This window comes from Etheostoma cragini, chromosome 20 (genome assembly GCF_013103735.1).
Source record: "Etheostoma cragini isolate CJK2018 chromosome 20, CSU_Ecrag_1.0, whole genome shotgun sequence".
NCBI classification, from domain to species: Eukaryota; Metazoa; Chordata; class Actinopteri; order Perciformes; family Percidae; genus Etheostoma; species Etheostoma cragini.
Window position 1 is genome coordinate 11,770,800 of NC_048426.1, and position 18,932 is coordinate 11,789,731.

General features: G+C 37.5%; 2 protein-coding genes across 2 annotated transcripts in view; one reads left to right on the plus strand and one right to left on the minus strand.

The window, feature by feature from the left end:
* fancm (FA complementation group M) overlaps nucleotides 1-18,932 on the plus strand; it is a 39,569-nt gene that overhangs the window by 1,319 nt on the left and 19,318 nt on the right. Inside the window, exons 3-4 of the mRNA XM_034859092.1 lie at nucleotides 199-276; nucleotides 413-571. Of these exons, the coding sequence (XP_034714983.1) occupies nucleotides 199-276; nucleotides 413-571 (237 nt within the window). The remainder of the gene's footprint in view (nucleotides 1-198; nucleotides 277-412; nucleotides 572-18,932) is intronic.
* soul3 (heme-binding protein soul3) lies at nucleotides 4,241-14,550 on the minus strand. The gene is made up of 6 exons (XM_034859101.1): nucleotides 14,295-14,550; nucleotides 13,941-14,209; nucleotides 7,852-7,946; nucleotides 6,308-6,449; nucleotides 5,963-6,146; nucleotides 4,241-5,768 (listed from the first exon to the last, which is right to left on the minus strand). The coding sequence occupies exons 2-6, from the start codon at nucleotides 14,179-14,181 to the stop codon at nucleotides 5,597-5,599; spliced, it is 834 nt and encodes a 277-aa protein (XP_034714992.1). The 5' UTR covers nucleotides 14,182-14,209; nucleotides 14,295-14,550; the 3' UTR covers nucleotides 4,241-5,596.

Sequence of the window (18,932 nt, forward strand, 5' to 3'; positions counted from 1 at the left end):
TAATAATAAGTACAGAATAAAAGTGTACTTAGTTTCTTTCACTGCTGACTGTAATTGAAGCATTTTATCTATTCTTTTACTTCTATTTCCTAGCAGGGGGTGCCTATTTAGGTTTGCATACACACACTTTTAGTTATTTGCACTATGGTATTAGAGTTCTAACAATGTCTTGTTCTTGCTCTTCTCCCTGTTACACAGGTGATCAGACAACTTGGCAGCCAGACTCTACAATTCCGCATCCTTGCCCTTAGTGCAACTCCAGGGGGAGATACAAAGGTAGCAACAATATGTATATCATATCTGTGTCTGTAAATCTTCTTTTTCTTTTTCACCAGCCTCTTAATACCTAATAATAAAAATGTTCCGTTTAACTGATCTTGACCATCTTTCCTCTGTTTCTCTATCCCTGCAGTCGGTGCAGTCAGTGATCTCTAATTTGCTCATTTCCCACATTGAGCTGCGTTCAGAAGAGAGCCCAGACATCCAAGCCCATTCTCACCATCGCAGTGTGGGGAAAGTGGTGGTTCCTCTGGGAGAGGCCCTTTCTGCTCACCAGGTGCGCTACCTGCAGGTAGGCACATGCTATTTAGCATAATATTTAGCAAAACTCCTTATCTTTAAAGTGACAGTTCCCATCAAAAATACATATGTTTCTTCTTATCTCTAGTGCTATTTATCAATGTAGGTTGTTTTGGTGTGAGTTGCCCAGTGTTGAAGATATCGGCTGTAAAGATGTCTGCCTTCTCTCGAATACAATAGAACTAGATTGCACTTGTGGTTCTCAAAGGGCCAAAAAATATAAATTTGAAAAACGCAACAGAGAGTTTTATGTAGGAACTCTTTTCTGTCTACCGAACTACACCAACCTACAGTATCACCACGCAGAAAGAAGCATACTCATGCACGAGAATTTCGTGCTCATGACCAGCAAGATGTAATTTATGGCGTCTTCCTCGGCTGAGCTGTAACATTAGTTTGATACCAATAAACATCTGACATAACAATCAGAGTTTAGGGGATATAAAGAAGGTCACCTTTTTATACAATACCAGCACCATGAAAGGATTTCTTTCACTACTTAACTATATTAATTCATAAGTTAGTCTTTATTGTCTGTGTTATTTTCATTGTCTGATTGATATAATAATACACAAACCATAGGGGAAAGCCAGGATGATGGAAATGTGGGACGGATGGAACTCCAGTTTTCTCAGAGTGCAATGATGATAGACAGACTTCCTTATGTCAAAACATAGAGCATGTTAACCTCCTTCTATCAGCCTAATATCTTCATATTATTTCCTTTTATTATGGAGTTACAGCCGATTAACAAGTTTTGATGGTCAAAAGTAAACTTCATTAGCGGTTACATTTTTGATGAGTTTTCCCATGTTATCCCATAGAGACTGATGGGCTGTGGGGTTTTATTTGGATGTCCAGTGGTCTAACCCACGTAAAAACCTAGTGAAACTACATTGTCAGCAATGGAAACCGTGATATAAATTGAAAAACCTACTGTTCTAGCTATAAACATGGCCGAATCATCCACAGGTCATGATATTTCAACAACCGCTTCATACACGCTTCAGGATGACTGCAATAAGTTGTTGGCAGACATTCACAAAGACGCATAGCCCTGCAACAATCTATCTAAATTAACACCTTTTGGAAGTACCATTTTTTTGATATATAATAAAGTTGTGGGAAGTTTATATGGCTTAAACTGGATGTTTTATTCATCTCCCCAAGTTGTTTTCTTCGTCCCGTCCAGGAGGGACCGATGAAACATTACGCTCGTCTTACTTTTGCTATAATAATTCCTGAACGGTTTTGTTCAAAGCTGAATATGCAACTGTTTTTGACACATGTAGGTTGCTAGTGACAAAATATTAGCTTTCAGTGTGATACGATCGCTTTGTAAATTACGTTTAATTAAAAAGCGTTTCAACTGTCCCGGCTCTCCCCTACACACCAGTGGACAAACTCATTCAAATTTAGACAAAAGTCAGTTTTATGTTCCCCCATTTGTCCTGTTTGTTTAGATTTGTAGAGCATGTGACCACTTGTTTTTGGTGCTTTGCTTCCACCTTGTGGTCACGGTTTACTTGCGTCTGTTGTAGAAACCCCTCAGCTGTGATCCTTTTCTCAGCATCACATTCCCTCTGGCTGTGTGGTTTTTACTGGGTCAGTTAATATTAAATTAATAGATTTGTCATGAAAGCAACATCATGTTACACTTGATGGTCTGGCTTTCAGTTTTGATAGTGGATTAAATGGTTAATTATTATTATTATTATTATTATTATTATTATTATTATTATGGAGCCTACAGGCTCACTCTCCTTGTCATGAGGTTGGTTTACTGTCTGTGTGTATTGTTCTGTAAGCTTCACCTCAACTGGCTGGACAGCTGGAATGTGACACCTGCATTTGAGAGGTTAGACCTGTTGAACAGTAGCTCTGTTGGGTGTTTTTGTGTCTTTTCATCCCTCCCTTTTGATTATTTTTTGATTGTTTGTAATAATTGAGCCCTTCTTGCTTGTTCTTTAATTGGGTTGACTTTCATTTTTCACCTTGGCTTCATATTACCCCCAAACCGGATGGCGTCTGCAACCTGGTTGTTAACCTCCATTTCCCACTGTCCTGCCGTAATTTAATGATGTTGAGTAAATCAGAAAAATGAACCAGTCATGCAGACAGGTTTTTGGTGCTCAGTCATGGGTTTTTCCTTTAGTTTGTGGTCCCTTTCATCACAGAAATTAGAGAGACCAGTATTTTTCCTTATCACCGCTGAAGTAGCCTCCTGTTATTTTGTGTGATTAAGCTTGGATCGAGGTTTCATAAACAACGCGTTTGATGTCAGTGAACATCTGGGCCACCGTGTCCAAGCCAGAGCTGAGATGTATATTCATCGTAAAGTTTCACACTGTGGGTTATTTAAGGCTTCTGTTCTAGTGGCATTCCACATAAATTAAAAGTAAATTGTTTAAAAATTAGTTTATTTGCTTAAACAAAGGTACATGTTCTGTTTTTTTCATATTGCATGTCTATTCTCATTAGATGAAGCAAAATACTGTATTGTCAAACAGGCTATACTATTGTGTTGGATCCTTGTCATGTTACTATACTCCAGTAACTGAGCACCAGTTCTTCTTGTAAAAATGGGTTATGTATAGGGTGTGATCCCTTTTGTTTGCCACATTTGAGCCCATAAAAAAAAAAAAAAGACATACCCTTAAGAGAAATGCTAGAGTAAGTATACAGTACTTGTTGGTTATGTATGTATATGAAGCTGAATTATTATTATTATTATTATTATACAATAGTAAAACAAATTGAAAACTAAATGTATATTTCACATATCAACACTGGGAGAATTTATTTAATAGCCTATGAAGAGATTTTAGTTTAGTTTTTTCCCAATAATTGAAATTGCATTTGGCTAAGGATGATAATGAATACTCAAAAATTAGGGTTTAATCATGAGCTCCTCCATCATTTATTGAAAGACATGTCAGCATTAATATGCCGAGAATTATGTAAAACTTATAGATATATTGTGCATATAAGCCAAATAAAACTCAAATAGTCCCTGTACATTTCAAAATATAGCAGACAAGCACATTTTTATTGAACAAAGAAAACCACAGTAACTCTTGCTGTTGCACATTTTCACATTACAGCACACCTTTGCAAAACACTAAAACAATAAGCAAAAAGAAAGCGAAAAAAACATCCTTACACTTAATGTTTCCATATAACCAGGCTCTTAAAGGGAAAACCAACTCATGTGTGTCATGGCTTCACAAGTGTTTACACTGTACAATCATTTAATGCAAAAGAAATTCTTTGGATTTGGAAGTCTGGATGTCAGCGAAACTGCTTGACTTTAAGACTGGGCACCCGTCCCGACCCAATGCGATGTTTTTATCGTCTAAATTCTTTGTTTTACATTTTGATGTCGATTAAGTAAAATTAAACCAACTTTCAGCTGAATATCTCTTTTATTGTGCACACATTTAATAGGCCTCATAACTGACCGTATAAGCATTTCATAGGATGCCCCTGTCCTGGTATATCACACAGTGATGATTTGGCTAGTTCACTTCCAGTTTTATTTCACTCGCAGCCTTGCTGTAAATGTACATTTTTCAAACCAGAAACATTCCTACATTACTGTTAACTGAAGATGGAGCTGGTTTGACGTGTCTCACTTTGTTTTTTTTAATTGAATTTGTTGGTTTTAATTAAAAATATAGTGAAGATAATCTTATTACTACTTTTACTCTCTTTAGATTGGTGATAGAACATTACAAACAGATTTGAAATAAAATAGAATTTAGCATAGAACACAATCACAGTAGAGAAATTCTCTGCTCGCTTTATTTTTTCTTGGTAGTGTTGTCTTTACTCAGCAACAGTGGTGTTTGCAATTGGAATGCATATTCACTAACAGTAGCAAGAAGAAAGAGCATGAGAAAGATTTACATAAGTAACTGTGCCCATGTGAGAATAGATGTGTAACAAGGAATGCATTAACTTCCATCATTTTCTTAAGAGAAAAGGATGTATATAATATATACGTACTGTATGATTGTCATTCAGCTGTAAAATCAATGAGTTAATTTTTAGTGTTTAGTTTGTAGAAGTGTTTTATTTGTTTTTACGCTGTAGCTGTACATTCACACAAACACACATTAACATGTTATATTCATGTGTGTTTATTTTCTAAGTTAGTGTCACCTGTTGTGTTGACCTTATTCATGGATTTAAACCACCACTTCTGGTCTAGATGTCTATCGAGTTGTGTTGCATGTTGCAGATCCACTCCCCATCTCACCATACCAACCGCTAGATTGGGTTATGTTAGTGGCCCAGCTACTTTAATCGCTGGCTCATTTATTGTTGGTTATCTGGTCAATATTGCCCTACTGATGGAACAATGTAACTGTTTATGCAGTGTGTTGTGTCACAATGTAACCTGTAAATCATGTAGTCCAGAGATAAAGAAACAATGGATCAATCAAGTTAAATTACCTCAGAAAAGCTAGAGAATGACAAACTAGTGTTTGTGTGTATTAACCTTTAATACCACATGACAAGACATTGTAGCTGTGCAACAAAAAGAAATGGAGCACGATATGCATGTCCACTAAAAACCCTCTTCTGCTGTGAAAAGACAGGCTGTTGCGTGTTTCTGACAGCAAACAATGTTCACTGTGTTTATAGAGCACTAACTATTTCAGGGCACAGTGCTGAGTGAAGTTTTGTTTTTAGCCACTTCAATGTAAGAGCAGGAGTTAAATGCTATGCTTCACCTTAACATAGGCTACAGTTGTGTCCATGAGAGTATGGCAGTTGGTTTGGTCCCACTTTTTATTGGCGAAATTAAGATCTGTCTAAATGAACATGATTGAAAGTTCACTGAGGGTAGAGTAAAGGCTTTTTTGAAAGGTTTTTTTTCAGGTGGTCATTTCAGGTAGAGGTGTGTTGACTAACGGTTGAGGCTGTAGCTGAGCTGCAGCAGTGTTAAGGGAGCCTTTTGCAACTCAAGGGTCACAGATAATTTGCTTAATATGCTGCATCTTCTTCTGCCTCAGCGTCGCTCTAGGAACCAGATCTCATTCTGACGGTTGATGTGAGCGGGGTTGGTGTAACCAGCCACAATGAACGAGTCATTGACGTACGCACCAGGAGAGTCCAGCTGCTCAACCATGGCATTGATCTGATTAATGATGGTCACTTCATTGGTGGGACCAGTAAATGGCCTGGAAGAAGGAGCGAGTGGTGCATGAGTAGGAGGAATCAAATTTTCATGTTCCAAGCAGAAAAAAAGGCCAAGCAGAATTGAGTTTAGCACTATTTATTATACATAATCATTGGTAGCCGTGATTGCTAACAAAAAAGAGGGAATTCATTCAGGAATGATACAAGTGTAATTTTTATTTTGTTCTCTACTGACCTTGTGTATACAGTAGTGGCGGGCCATAACTCTATGGTGATCTCATCGTCTTGAGGTTGTGGGGGCTGGGCCTGATACTCATAGGGAAGGAAATAGGCCACAGTGACGTCATGGGCCACCACAGAATGGTTCTCATTTGTGCGCACCACTGTGATGATGGGCAGTGTCATGCCGAGGTAGTCACCTAGAGATTAAACATAAAAAGAGGCAGTTGTCATTATTATCCTGTCAGGTGGGCTTGAAAAGTACCTGGCCTTAATACTGTCATCATCAAATAAAAATGAAGACGAGGCTGGAGCAGGACCTGATTGTATGTGTTAAATGGTTCCTTGCTTGTGGACTTACCCAAGGTGTTCTGCTGGCAGATGTATCTCATTAACCTCATGAAACCATAGCAGATGCTCTGTTCATAAGTGTCCTCATGCATTGTTATACAAGCCCAGTAGCCCTTTTCGTAATGACGTTTCTCATACAGCAGCTCCCCACACTGTAGAAAGTACAGATGACGCAAGAAAAGAGAAACCTGAGTTAAAACTTTAGGTGCCCAATCTTGAATAATGTGGGTAAGGTAAATTGAGTCTTCTAATACAACTATGATCTTTAACATTTGCTATTAAACTGGAGAATGGAATCAAGAATGCCAGAAAATACTCTAGACAAATGAAAAGCTACTTGGCTAAAGATGGGAAAACTAAATTGGTGATTGATTTTTTTAAGTAACCTCTAACATTTATAAACCTCTATTTGGACAACATATATTTTTACATGGTGGTGTAATTATTATTGTTGCATCTCTGTGAGTTTTTGTTTTTGCTTAATTGGCTACATCAGTGAGTTTTACAGGCTGTGATTTAGGGCTGCATAATTAAATCCAATATTAATCGCTATCACAATTTTCGCTTCCCACAATTCAATGAACATTATCCGACTGTGGTATTGACATTTAAAATGCATGCTCCGCTCATAGAAAACTCTGCTGCATATCAAATCATGGGCTTCCTAAACTAAACAGAACAACTAACTGGTACTTTGTATGGTTCTTCAATGTTCAAGAGTAATTTTGGTTTGGTAAAACACAATACTTACACAGCGAATGAATATCCGAATAGTCAAAAATTTGGGTCCAGCCCTATTTGTTTTGATGCAAAGATTTGTATATTAGCAGGAATGTAGCAAACACTGAAGTAAAATCAGTGCTGTTTTTATTGTAAGTGCAATAAAAAAACATTTCTTCCCTAAAAATCAATGACTAACTGTAACCACAAAAATTGATTAAAATTGAAAAATGTTTAACCACTATTAAATATCCATAAAAGTATGTTCAGTTGAAACATTACTTCCAATCTTATTTTTACAGTCACAGTTATATTTATTATAGAAATATTTACACACAGATGAATAAATGAGGAAAATAATACTGTTTCGTACTAAAAGTATATATTTATTTGATTGTTTCATTCAGACGCTGTCTAAGCAAAGTCACCACTTCAGCTCAGGTGTAGAACCTACTGATTGAGGTCTGCTGGCTGTCAACGTGCTGTCCTTTTACAAGGCACTGAAACCTTCTCCTAGAATAGGGTGCCATGATTGTCCTTTGTTTAACCAGTCTCCAGCCAAGTTTTAATGAACTAATTAACTCAAGTTAAACCAATTAGCCAACTTTATTTATAGGCCCCCTAAGGAGTTTAAATGGCTTACTGTATTGGGTGACACGGTCATCTTGTTAAAAATAAATAGCTGACCCATACTTACACAGAAGAGATAACCAATTTCATAGCTTTTCCCTTTTAATATAGACCATGAACATGTATAGAAAGAAAGGGATACACAAGCTTAAAGTGTATATGCATTATTTGTTGTGGTCAAATGACTAAATATGAGATGGATACCTTCTCTTTGCGTGTGAGGAGAGTGAAAGGGATGCGTTCTCTGTTACTGCGTCCTTGGTTGTTGGTGGTTAGCTGTTGAATGGGCTCTGCCATTTCTGTCAACAGACAGACAAACAAACACTTTAAACAGCGGTACAAAATTAAAATATTGTTTTTAGAGCAAGAGCATTTTTTAAATACTAACCATATATACAGGACATATATTTCCATAGAAACTTTTTTTTTTCATTCACTTCATATCTACACTTGCCGTCTCCTGTCTAATCTGTATAAAACATCCTCACTTCCAGTAATCTACTGGCAGGCAACATTAGTAGTTTTGGTGAGAAAAGGCTGCAAGATGGGCAGAGCACTCTGCCAGAATGTCACAGAGAGTCATGTTTATTAGAGCTGATGGAAAGAATCCTGACAAAAGTTGCCCAAGGCCAGATATAGATTGGTATTAACACAGCCAGTAGCCAATGTTTTTGAAATACTCTGCATGACATTTCACCTATTAACCATAAAGTCTAACAGCATTGTATGTATCGGGAATGTAGTTTAGCCCTTATGGAATTCCCCTTATGGAAAAAGGGAATTTCCCCATTGTGGGATGAATAAAGCATGATCTATCTAATGGAACTGTGTGGGCCAACAGCATTAAACCCTAACAGCATTAACACAACCCAGCCTCTTTTATGATTATACCCATGTTTTCAGATCAAATAATACCATTATGTCCTTTTTGTTGAGCTGTCAATACAAGTCAGTCAAGGTAAATGCCATTCAATCACATTTTGTCTATTAATATAATGGAGGGCAACTGGGTCAGAGAGACCTGTGGTATTTAGGTGATCAATCTTTTGACAAACCGTGTGTGTGTGTGTGTGTGTGTGTGTGTGTGTGTGTGTGTGTGTGTTACAAAACTCATTAAGCAGGATCTCATTAACTCAAGCTTACACTGTAAAACATTGATTAGGAGGAGTAGCTCAGCATGGTTAATGACCACGTACTTTTTTTTTTTTTTTTAAGATTATTTTTTGGGGCTTTCCCTTTTATTATAGTGACAATAGATAGAGATGAAAAAGGGAGAGAAATGTGGGATGACACTTCGATAAGGGCCGCAGGTCGGATTTGAACCCAGGCCGCTGCAGGACTCATTCAATGTGGGTCGCACGCTCTTACTGGGTGAGCTAGAGGTCGCCATCACGTACTTTTGACAGTAAAATATTACCTGCAAGTTTATGTGTGTGACCTTTTAATAAAAGAGACAAGGAGGGGAAGAAAATATTTGGTTATGCCCACATTCAGTCCCGTAATGCACACACAAGGCCATGCAAACTCATCAGTTTCTATGGCAGCACATCTGCAGCCACTTAGTGTTGAATCAACACACTAGTTTTTAACCTGAGCTTTCTAATCAATACAGGGCTGTAGTCATGTCCCACTTTCAGTCTGGCTACTGTTCCACTAGCCTCTGTTCTGCAATCTTAATTTTTCATCAATTTTTACCGAAAATTGCCACATCCTTTTGAGGTATTCTATTAATAATCCTCAACATCCGTGCAACCTTTTCAACTACACGTTCCATGGGGTTAAGACTTTTCCTTACATACTCTACAGTGGCACCACTTTTCAAACAGGGTGTGCAATGCATATTCTTATTAAATTAGTTTTTAGTTTTAGTTTTACATTGAATGTATGTGAACGGAAGGGTTAACAGAACTGCAAGAAACCCGTAAGTAGGGTTAGAGTCCAGTTCACTAGTTAGTGATGAGTGTCTATTTGTGGATTTTGTGTAAAGTTAATACAGTGCAATGTAATGCACAAGAGATGGATATTGTGAAAAAATATTCAAATGTATCAAGACTGAGGCCCATGTTTCACATCAGATGTTAGTTGATTGAGTTTAGTATGTTGAAACGTAAGATCTGTGTATTTATTGTGTGTCATGTTAAGTAGGGTTTATTTGGAAGAACATAGGGTTTCATTTGTTTTTAGTTTCTTGGATATGCTAAGACACTTATTACCATCAATATTTATGAAGAGAGATTAAGACCAGGTCATCGTTTTTATACAATAACCTTTCACTTGGGAAGTTGAAAACAGTGCAGTGACCATACTGAGAGCGCTCTTGACCTGAATCTTTGAAGCAGTACATTCCATCTTGTTTACAAGCTAGACGTCCATCCTGCATCCACATCAGTTGACGATTTCTCCTCATCTGACCTCCTTTTACTTTACAATGCGCCATTGTGATTATCCATTGCGAATAATATGGTCTTTGTAAAGCAAAAAGCTAGACTGAGAAGGCAGGAAAAGCATACAGTCTTTAAAGGGCTCTTGTACAGTACTAATAGGTTGAACTACATGAGTCAAAAAAGGTTGTTTTTTTAAGGAAAATTAAAGGTCCCATGGCATGAAAATTTCATTTTGAGTTTTTTTAACATTAATATGCATTCCCCCAGCCTGCCTATGGTCCCCCAGTGGCTAGAAAGGGCAATAGGTGTAAACCGAGCCCTGGGTAGGCTATTCTGCCTATAAGAAAATGAAAGCTCAGATGGGCCGATCTGGAATCTTGCCCCTTATGAGGTCTTAAGGGGGAAAGTTACCCCCCTCTCCTCAAAAGCTACAGGCCGAGAAATAACACTTCCTAAGGAAAGCTCAATGTGGAATTGTTGTGGCTGTAATTCTGCACCAAGGCTGAATTTTGGGAAAGAGACTTTAGATACGGTACTAAGGTCTATGTCCACTAAGGTCTATATACTGTAAAAGCATTAAAAGAGCCCCATGTCATGGGACCTTTAAATGACATGAGCAAAGAAGTCCTGAGAATGGTTTATAGCAGTCTAGTGGAAAGTATAATATTCTACAACATTACATGCTGGTAGGAACATTTAGGGCTAGGAGCAAAAGCAAGAAACCCTGATAGTTAAAGTAATAGTCTTGAATATGGTGATTGGCCCACTGATGAAAGCTCCTCCATATTTGCAATATTATGAACTGGCTGTTTGTGTCAACATCCAAGTAAACAAAATCACAAACGGGGCACAATTAGCTACGCTTTTTCCATCTCCTAGCAGTGTGTGGTCTGCCAGAGAGGGTAGGCGGAGCTAACGCAACAGACTCGCTCTTCGACTCCGTGAAGCAGCGTACTGTGAGAGAACACACCTGCAATTACCAATCACTGCCATAGATGCAGCCAAAAATACAAAACGAAGACCTTCAAGCTTGTAACTTTAACACTTCAAGCAAGATTATAGGGAACCCCCAGAGACAGATGGTGGAGCTGTACACCACAAAAACCACAAGAAAAGCAGCATTAGTAGTTGGTAGTTGAGGACTCTTCCCATGCCGGACCACCTGAGTCCATGTGAACACATCCTTAAGTAAGTTGAGCCAAAGTACCTTAACTGAAGTCAAACAACACATGTCTTTAGTTGTTTCCACTTGTCTGTACACATCACGTTTAGATCCCCAAGAAGAACAAAACAAATGTGTTTAGGTTTAGCTCAAAGACTCAGTTGTATTTGTCAATTTTCTCTGTTAATTTTTTTTACTGTAAAAACAACTAGTTGGTAGCTAAGTTGGAATTAAATTTGTAGCTATGGCTAATGATAATCAATTAAATAACCCAAACCGGTAGCAAATCATAGCTCCCACATCACCCCTGTCCACCCTACTTTATCCCTATGAAGGCAAAGGAGTTTACTGTGGCCTTAGCCTGGCTCCAGGGCAACAGTATTGTCGTCCAGGACTTAGCAGCCACAACCTCAGTACCAATAGAAGCAAGGTAGCTAATCCCCACAGAGTCCGAAATGTCGTATTAAGTCCTAAACTAGTGCTGTGGTCCAAGAGCAGAGGAAGGAGAATGAATGTGCCAGTCTGTGTTACTGGATTTGAAGTGGGCACATAGTTAGATGACAAACAGCCTAACCAGCTCGTTTCTAACTGGAGGCCACGACCGCCGAAAGAGATATTTAAAGAAATTATTATTCACCAAACTGTGACTTTTCTCTATATACATACTCCAGTAGAATTATTAAAGGCGGCTTTGATCGTCTCTTTAATGTTTTGTTACTTACACGGGGAAGTAAGGTATCGAAAGTTTTTTTTTTTTTAACAGCATTTTAATGCTGCAAAACGGGAATTGAACTGTCAAAGTTTAGACTCCTCAAGCTACAAATCAACAAAATCAATCATTTTGAAGGATCAAGGATTTTAATTCAGATACTTTTGAGGTGCAGTATATTGTTCAACAACGTTTCAGAGAAAATGTAGAATGTTAAGACTTTGGTGATAGGCCCACGGAAATATCAGTGACTGAATTCAATTATTTCCCCCCTTTTGTTTATGTGATTTCACAACAAACACTTACAATTAAACTGTCAACTTCTTTTGAAGAAAAGCTAGGTTACCACTACAAAATGAATAAGACCGCAAATGGAAAATTAGACGGTAAAGACCAATTTAGACCATACTTTGTTTGCACTTTTTGTGTTACACAGCTGCCTGAAAGACCGCTCAACAGCATGCTCACGCCAGACACCAGCCAGGTTGGTCTTAGGGCTACACAATATATAGTTTTTTATTTTTTTTTAAATCTGTAGAAAACTACACTTTAAACTGTCTCTTTTAAGTGGTGCCTTTTATATTCAATTGATTGTTCAATTTGTTCATAATACAAATGTTGGAAAGGTTTTTTTTTCATTTGTTTAAAATGCAACAAGCAATTTGTTGTATTTTAGTACAATGCTGAAAGCAGCAGAAATGCAAAACTGAGTACACTTTAAATAATTTTATTTACCGCCAGTTATTCCACACACTGTGGTGTACAAATGTGTGAAGGTTGTAGTGTTTAACCTGGCAACCTTTGACCTAAAATTCAAAGCAAATGCAGTCAATAAAAAGGACAAAAAAACTCGAGCCCCATTCTGTCTGTGAATCTGAAGTCATAGACTAAATATAGCAATACACAAAAAAATTACAATAACACACACAAATTTGTAAATAGAGCTCAATCTTTTAGTCAGCTTTACCTTACAATTTCCATGTAAATCGTACGGCCAATGATGTTATTATACAGTACTAAACTCAATACAGTTGAGTACACAATTGATTTAATTGCTTTTTTAGTACATTTTTGTTATCCCCATTGAGTTCCTAATGTGTCAATGCTATAGTGTCAAATCATAATCAGCTTTATAGGCCAAGTATGTATACACATATACATACAAACAAGTTTGCGCCGGTTTATCGTTGCTCTCAATGTACATAGAAATAGACATAGGGCTAAAACTATGACAACAAAGCTGTAGAAGGTAAAGTACTATAAACATCTGACCACTATGTATAGATGTAATGTATATATTTTAAAAAATCTATATAAACACAATGCCAATCAAATCAAAGGTGTAAAAAAACATTCTTACGATATGAGTGTGAGTGGCCATTGTTTATCACAGCATATTTTATTTGTTAGATTATCCCATGCACTCCCAGCAAAACAAAGAGCAGCCCTTCATTGGCTGCAGCTTAGAACATTTTGTTAAAAAAAAATGGGCCTACTATTTTAGGCAAGGTAAAATAACCAGATCATTATATAAATTGTAAAATAGATCCGCAATTACAGGAATTCTATACTCCAGTAAATATGTGAGAACTGCAATGCTTCTTCCTAACACCTCACTGTCATTGTGATCTGCATGTCTTGTGTGGCGGGTGGACTTTCACAATTGTGGAACTAAGAGGATCTCAAAATTTCCACCCAATTCACAACAGATGTAACATTTTTTGTTGTTGCGGTAGTTACGGAACTATTTATAGGAAACCCACAGGAGCCACACACCACACAAATGGACTGTTTGGTGAAACTACCGCCACAACCCTGTGGCAAATCACCGGGCCGCCTGACTGTATGTGGACAAATCTTTAAGGAAGTTGAGCCGAAATACCTGAAGTCAAACTTCACGTGACTTTATTTTTCACTTGTCTGTACACATTACGTGTATATCCCAAAGAAGGCTGAAACAAACGCGTTTTGGTTAGCTCAAAAGACTCCGAGTTGTATGTCTCATTTTTTCCTCGTCGTGTTTTATTATTTTTTTTACCTTGTGAAACTTCCACTTGGTGCCCCCTCGCTACGTTCTGCCAATATTGCAGCAGTTGATCTGAGTCGTCTTCCTCCATAGCTTTTCCTTCTTCTTCGAGGCTGCCGTTGCCCGAGTCTGTCAGTTGGTCTTCCGAGAAAGACTCCAGGTCCTCCAGTGTGATCACCCCGGGTTGGTCGGGCCCGCTGCTGTCCCCTCCGCCGCCACCGCCGCCGCTCATTTGGCAGCCAAATTGATCCATTTCTGTTTGTTAATGTTAAGACTAGTACCTACAGAAGAAGAACAGCCTTAAAAGGTTGACAAGAAACTCACTTATGAATCGCCGGTGAATTTGCGCTTCGTTTTTCTTCGGACTTCGGCGTGTCGCTCGTCCAAATTAGGGCAGGCGTTACTTTTTGGTTCCCAAACCAGGTACTACGAAGCTTTCCATATTACATTTAGCCATATGCATATTCGCAATGTTATATTTGACTTAAACTAGTCATATGCCTGCACCGGGCGCACTTTATATTCGCTAAAAACCAAGAAGTCGCCTCCCTCGCCGTAGCCGTATGTTTACAGGAGACGAGAGCGGACCACGTGACGCGGCTACAGCCCCTCCTCCCGCTGCTGCCCGAGATGATAAATAACTGAGACGTCCACCCGGTTACGGACATTTCATCCAGTCATCTCAAAGGGGCCAACATGTCAAAAACAAAAGCATAGCTCTTAATAAGCATCTTAGCAATAGTCTCCAAATGCATTTTGTGGTTAATTTTTTCCTGATCTAATTGTGATTTACGAGCAAATGTGCCTATTTATTATGTGGTGCTAGCACATACAGCTGCCCCTAATGATTATTTAATTATCAATTCATCATTAGATTATTTTCTTGATTAAAGTAATCATTTAGACTACCGGACAATAGTGAAACATGTCTTCAGATAGCATTTTTTTTTTGTCTCAACCAAAAATAAAAAATATAACCTATTCAATTTACAATTATATAATAAACCAATGAAAGCAATTCATTCTTTTATTTGAGAAGCTGGATTTACATTTGTTCTTGACTAACAAATTACACTATTGATGAGGTATTAAAATAGTAGTGTTAATCAGCTAATCTAATCAACCGAATAATAGTTTAGGAGTTGAATTTCTCGTCTGCCATTTTATTGACTTTTTAAACACTTATTTATTTTCTGTTGATTCATTTGTCATTGTAATGTATAAACATTTAGTAACATTTTGACTATTCATTTAACAAGCCTTGGTTGATTAAACAACGTGTGTGTGTGTGTGTGTGTGTGTGTGTGTGTGTGTGTGTGATGTTTTACAGTTTATAAATCAACCTTTAATATTTTTATACGTATATGTTTTATAATATATTGTAAATATATGATCAAATCTGTGACCATAAAAGTAATTTTTAATTTATTTTTCAATTTAATTTGACTTTATTAATCCTGCAAGGTAACTTGTTTGTAGCAGTGACACCTGCTTGCACGTACACATGTAATTAGTTGCATTCCAACCTTTTAAGAAATCGATGAATGTCTCAACAACAGGACACACGTTGGTAGAAGACATGACTGTCTTCATTAGTGTAATAGGCATAGACTGTATATGGTAATAGAAGAGGGGCTACACACCCACAGCCACATACATTTGGACACAAACCTGATCACAAAAAGAGGGATGATGATAATAATAATTTCTTTAAAAAATGCTTTGGTACATCTTTTTTCCTGTTTTATTATTTTAACTGTGTGACTTTTATTGTGGCAGATGTTCAACAAAATATACCCTTGTGAAGTTAATATACAAACTGGAGCTTGTGTGCTAGGGGACAGACTAAGCAGGATTTCCTCTGATCTGTGTCGTTGCAACAACCAACCACCATATTGCACCCTTCAGCATGCACGTAGCGAGGGCTTTATATAATCAACTGTGGGGTAGTCTCCATTTAAATACACATGCAAACACCGAAACATACACTGGTACAAACAGCCTATACTACTCTCTCATTCACACACACACACACACAAGTCCCTCCCATTGTGGGGTTTTCAGAAATTCATCTTAGTATAGGTTTAGTTATTAATAGCAGACTACAGACTGACTTTTTCTGTGATTCACTACGTCACTTAGCTCCATGCCCCTCAACCAATCAATTGCTGGCCCCTGCTGAGCATGCTCAGTGAGGCTGTTAACGATGTTGTCATTTGGCACACATCCTCGCCTCTCCTCTCCTCTCCTCTACCTACTCTCCTCCTGTCTTTTTAATGATCGTACTGTTCTTGGAAGTAATCCATATCTAATATTCATGTTGTGTTATAAATTTGTACTATTTTGTTTTAGAAGACTCTATCTCTGAATTAATTCATTTCAGAACACAAACATACCTTGCAGGTGGTACATTAAATAACAGAGAACAGGCTTTGGGAAGGAGCATGAGGGTCCTTTTATCCTGCTGCAGCTCCAGCACCAATATGATGTTTATAATAATAATAATAATAATAATAATGATAATATTAACAACTAATATATTTTTAGTTGCAGGCAGCCCTAGCTAAAACCCCAAATTCCGGTTAACGTGAAATTATAGCTTTTTAAATTTCTGTCATTTCACCCCACACTCCACCCAGACAACAGGAGCAACCTCACTAATCTGGCGCTGAGTAATCTCATAATCTCTGGACCTGACTGCGGAGTACACATTGCCTCATTGAGCGCGACCTGTCAGTTAACTGGAGAGAGATTTTCTCTCGATGCTGTCTGCTTCTCTCTGATATGCACAACCACAGAGACATGCATATACAGTATGGTATACACTATGCAGAAGAAATTATATAACCGTGTTTTTATTGATTACAAATTGGCAAAGTTTGTGTGAAACTACAAGCCAATTTCTTTTATCTATCAAATAAACAAATACCAATTATACTGTACACCAGAAAACAAAAGAGTTGGAGAATAAAACAACGTAGCGGCAAGTTTGTTCCTCTTGGATCTCTATTACTAGCAAAAGACGTGATGTTTTCCCAAAGGTGGTGCAAGAGAAAAGGGCTTGATGTTATCTAAAGTAAAAGGGTTTAATTCTCTGTTTTAGAATTTAGACCTGGTCAGACTGCCTGCTAAAACATTAAGGAATATGCATATCACCATGTATTAAATATTAACATGTGGCTGACCCAAATCTTCTTTTCAGATATACCTAAGTAATTTAATATCTCAGTGTTTAGAATGCTACAATGTTGGATTAATTAGGTCACATTGCCCCATGTGAGTGATTGTGAGCGTTAATGGTTGTCTCTCTGTTTATGTGATATACTGGTGACTTTTCCAGGGTATATCTCGCCTCACTCCCAATGTGAGCTGGAATAGGCTCCAGTCCCCCTTCATCCACTATTGTGCCTGAATAAAATATGGCGGCCACCAAACTATGATAAACAGCAGGAAATATTTTAAGCATGTACATGGTTTAAGCTTTAACACATTGTAAGACGCCACTTTGGTCTTAGCAACTTGTTGTGGGCATTTGTCAAATGATTGATCAGTGCTGAAATCAAAGTAAGGAAGCGGGCATTTCAAAGTTCACATGAGCAATAGGTAAACCCCTCTGGGCAGACTGTAGGTCATGGTAGGATGTTTTGTGTAGAATCTGACCCCAATGGTCTTGGATAAGATTGGAGTAGTTTTTTAGACTACGGCTCGATTTATATTGAGTTTCCCCAATTTTTTCTGAACCACTTACATCACCATCCATAGAAAACTGATTTCTGTTGTATCTTTTCCTGGAACCCAGTGCTACATTAGACCTGCATTATGCAATTAAAACTCCTCCTTTATATCATCCCCATCAGTTGTCTTTGGTTTTATACACCTGATACAGCTATGATTAAATCATCTTGTAAAAAAAAAAAATATACATATATTTTTTACATTTTGTGACATACATTGTTACAATTTCTTCACAAATTCCTGATTTATCTGTGTTGTAAGCCCTCACAGTTGCAGATTTATTAACAGTAGATATTAAAATAAAACATTTACATTTAACTATATTCTCAAAACCTTGCTGTACCTTTTTTAATTAATAAGTGCATAAAATCACACTTCACTCCACTCTCTATAAACGAAAATTAGCACTTAGCAATACTTTGAATAATAACAAAGCATCATTTTAGTTAGTTTGGGGTTGCTACAATAAATGTTTTTGACCAGGCTTAAATTGGTTCCTCAATTTTCATTAAATTATCTTGAGCAAACAGCTGTTAAGTAATCTGTTTCCAAGTTTGAACCATATCATATGTGATGATGCACAATCCTGACCAGATGGGATGGCCCCATTATACTTACATGAAAGAATGTTTAGGTCTAGGTGATATAGCTGTTGATGTTTTCTGAAAGGTCAGGGGAATTAAGGGTTGTTATTTAACCCTTTGCTTTTGTGTTAATCTAAGCTCTATAATACACACTCACATTTCACCATAGAGAAGCAGGCTGAAGCGGAAATGGGACAAATGGACAGCCCACTGTCCACTTCAAGGGGAACACTTCATTAAAAAAAATGTTTAGGTTCAAAAATAGTTTGTCGATTCTGTTTGCCAGCACCTCGGTCCTAAACGCATCACTGTCGCGCCAATAATGACGTTGAATCAAACCCTCTTGTGTAATATTGTCTAAATATGGAATATATTAATATATTGGATCCATTGTTTTCTATGTATTACTTTGATCTGTTCATTTTTTTATGGCCTTTCTATCTATCTGTTTTTTTATGTCACATGCTGCATTGATGGTTTTATGTTTTTTCTTATTTTGTGGTTTGCGATTCCTCATTGTCCAACAAAATTACTAATCCTTTAATAAGAAAAAATATACCAAGGTATGTTTTAAACATGTAGTATATGTGTGGATGTTTTTTTTATTTTTATTTTTTTTGAAGATTATTTTTGGGGCATTTCCGGCCTTTACTTTTGACAGGACGGCTGAAGACATGAAAGGGGA

Bases quoted from the DNA above. Each gene is read 5' to 3' on its own strand.
- soul3 (XM_034859101.1), bottom strand. From the start codon at position 14,181: ATGGATCAATTTGGCTGCCAAATGAGCGGCGGCGGTGGCGGCGGAGGG. The intron at 7,947-13,940 runs GTAAAAAAAATA...GTCTGTTGACAG, and splicing joins CCAAGTGGAAGTTTCACAAG to AAATGGCAGAGCCCATTCAA. The intron at 5,769-5,962 runs GTCAGTAGAGAA...TCCTTCTTCCAG, and splicing joins GCCACTACTGTATACACAAG to GCCATTTACTGGTCCCACCA.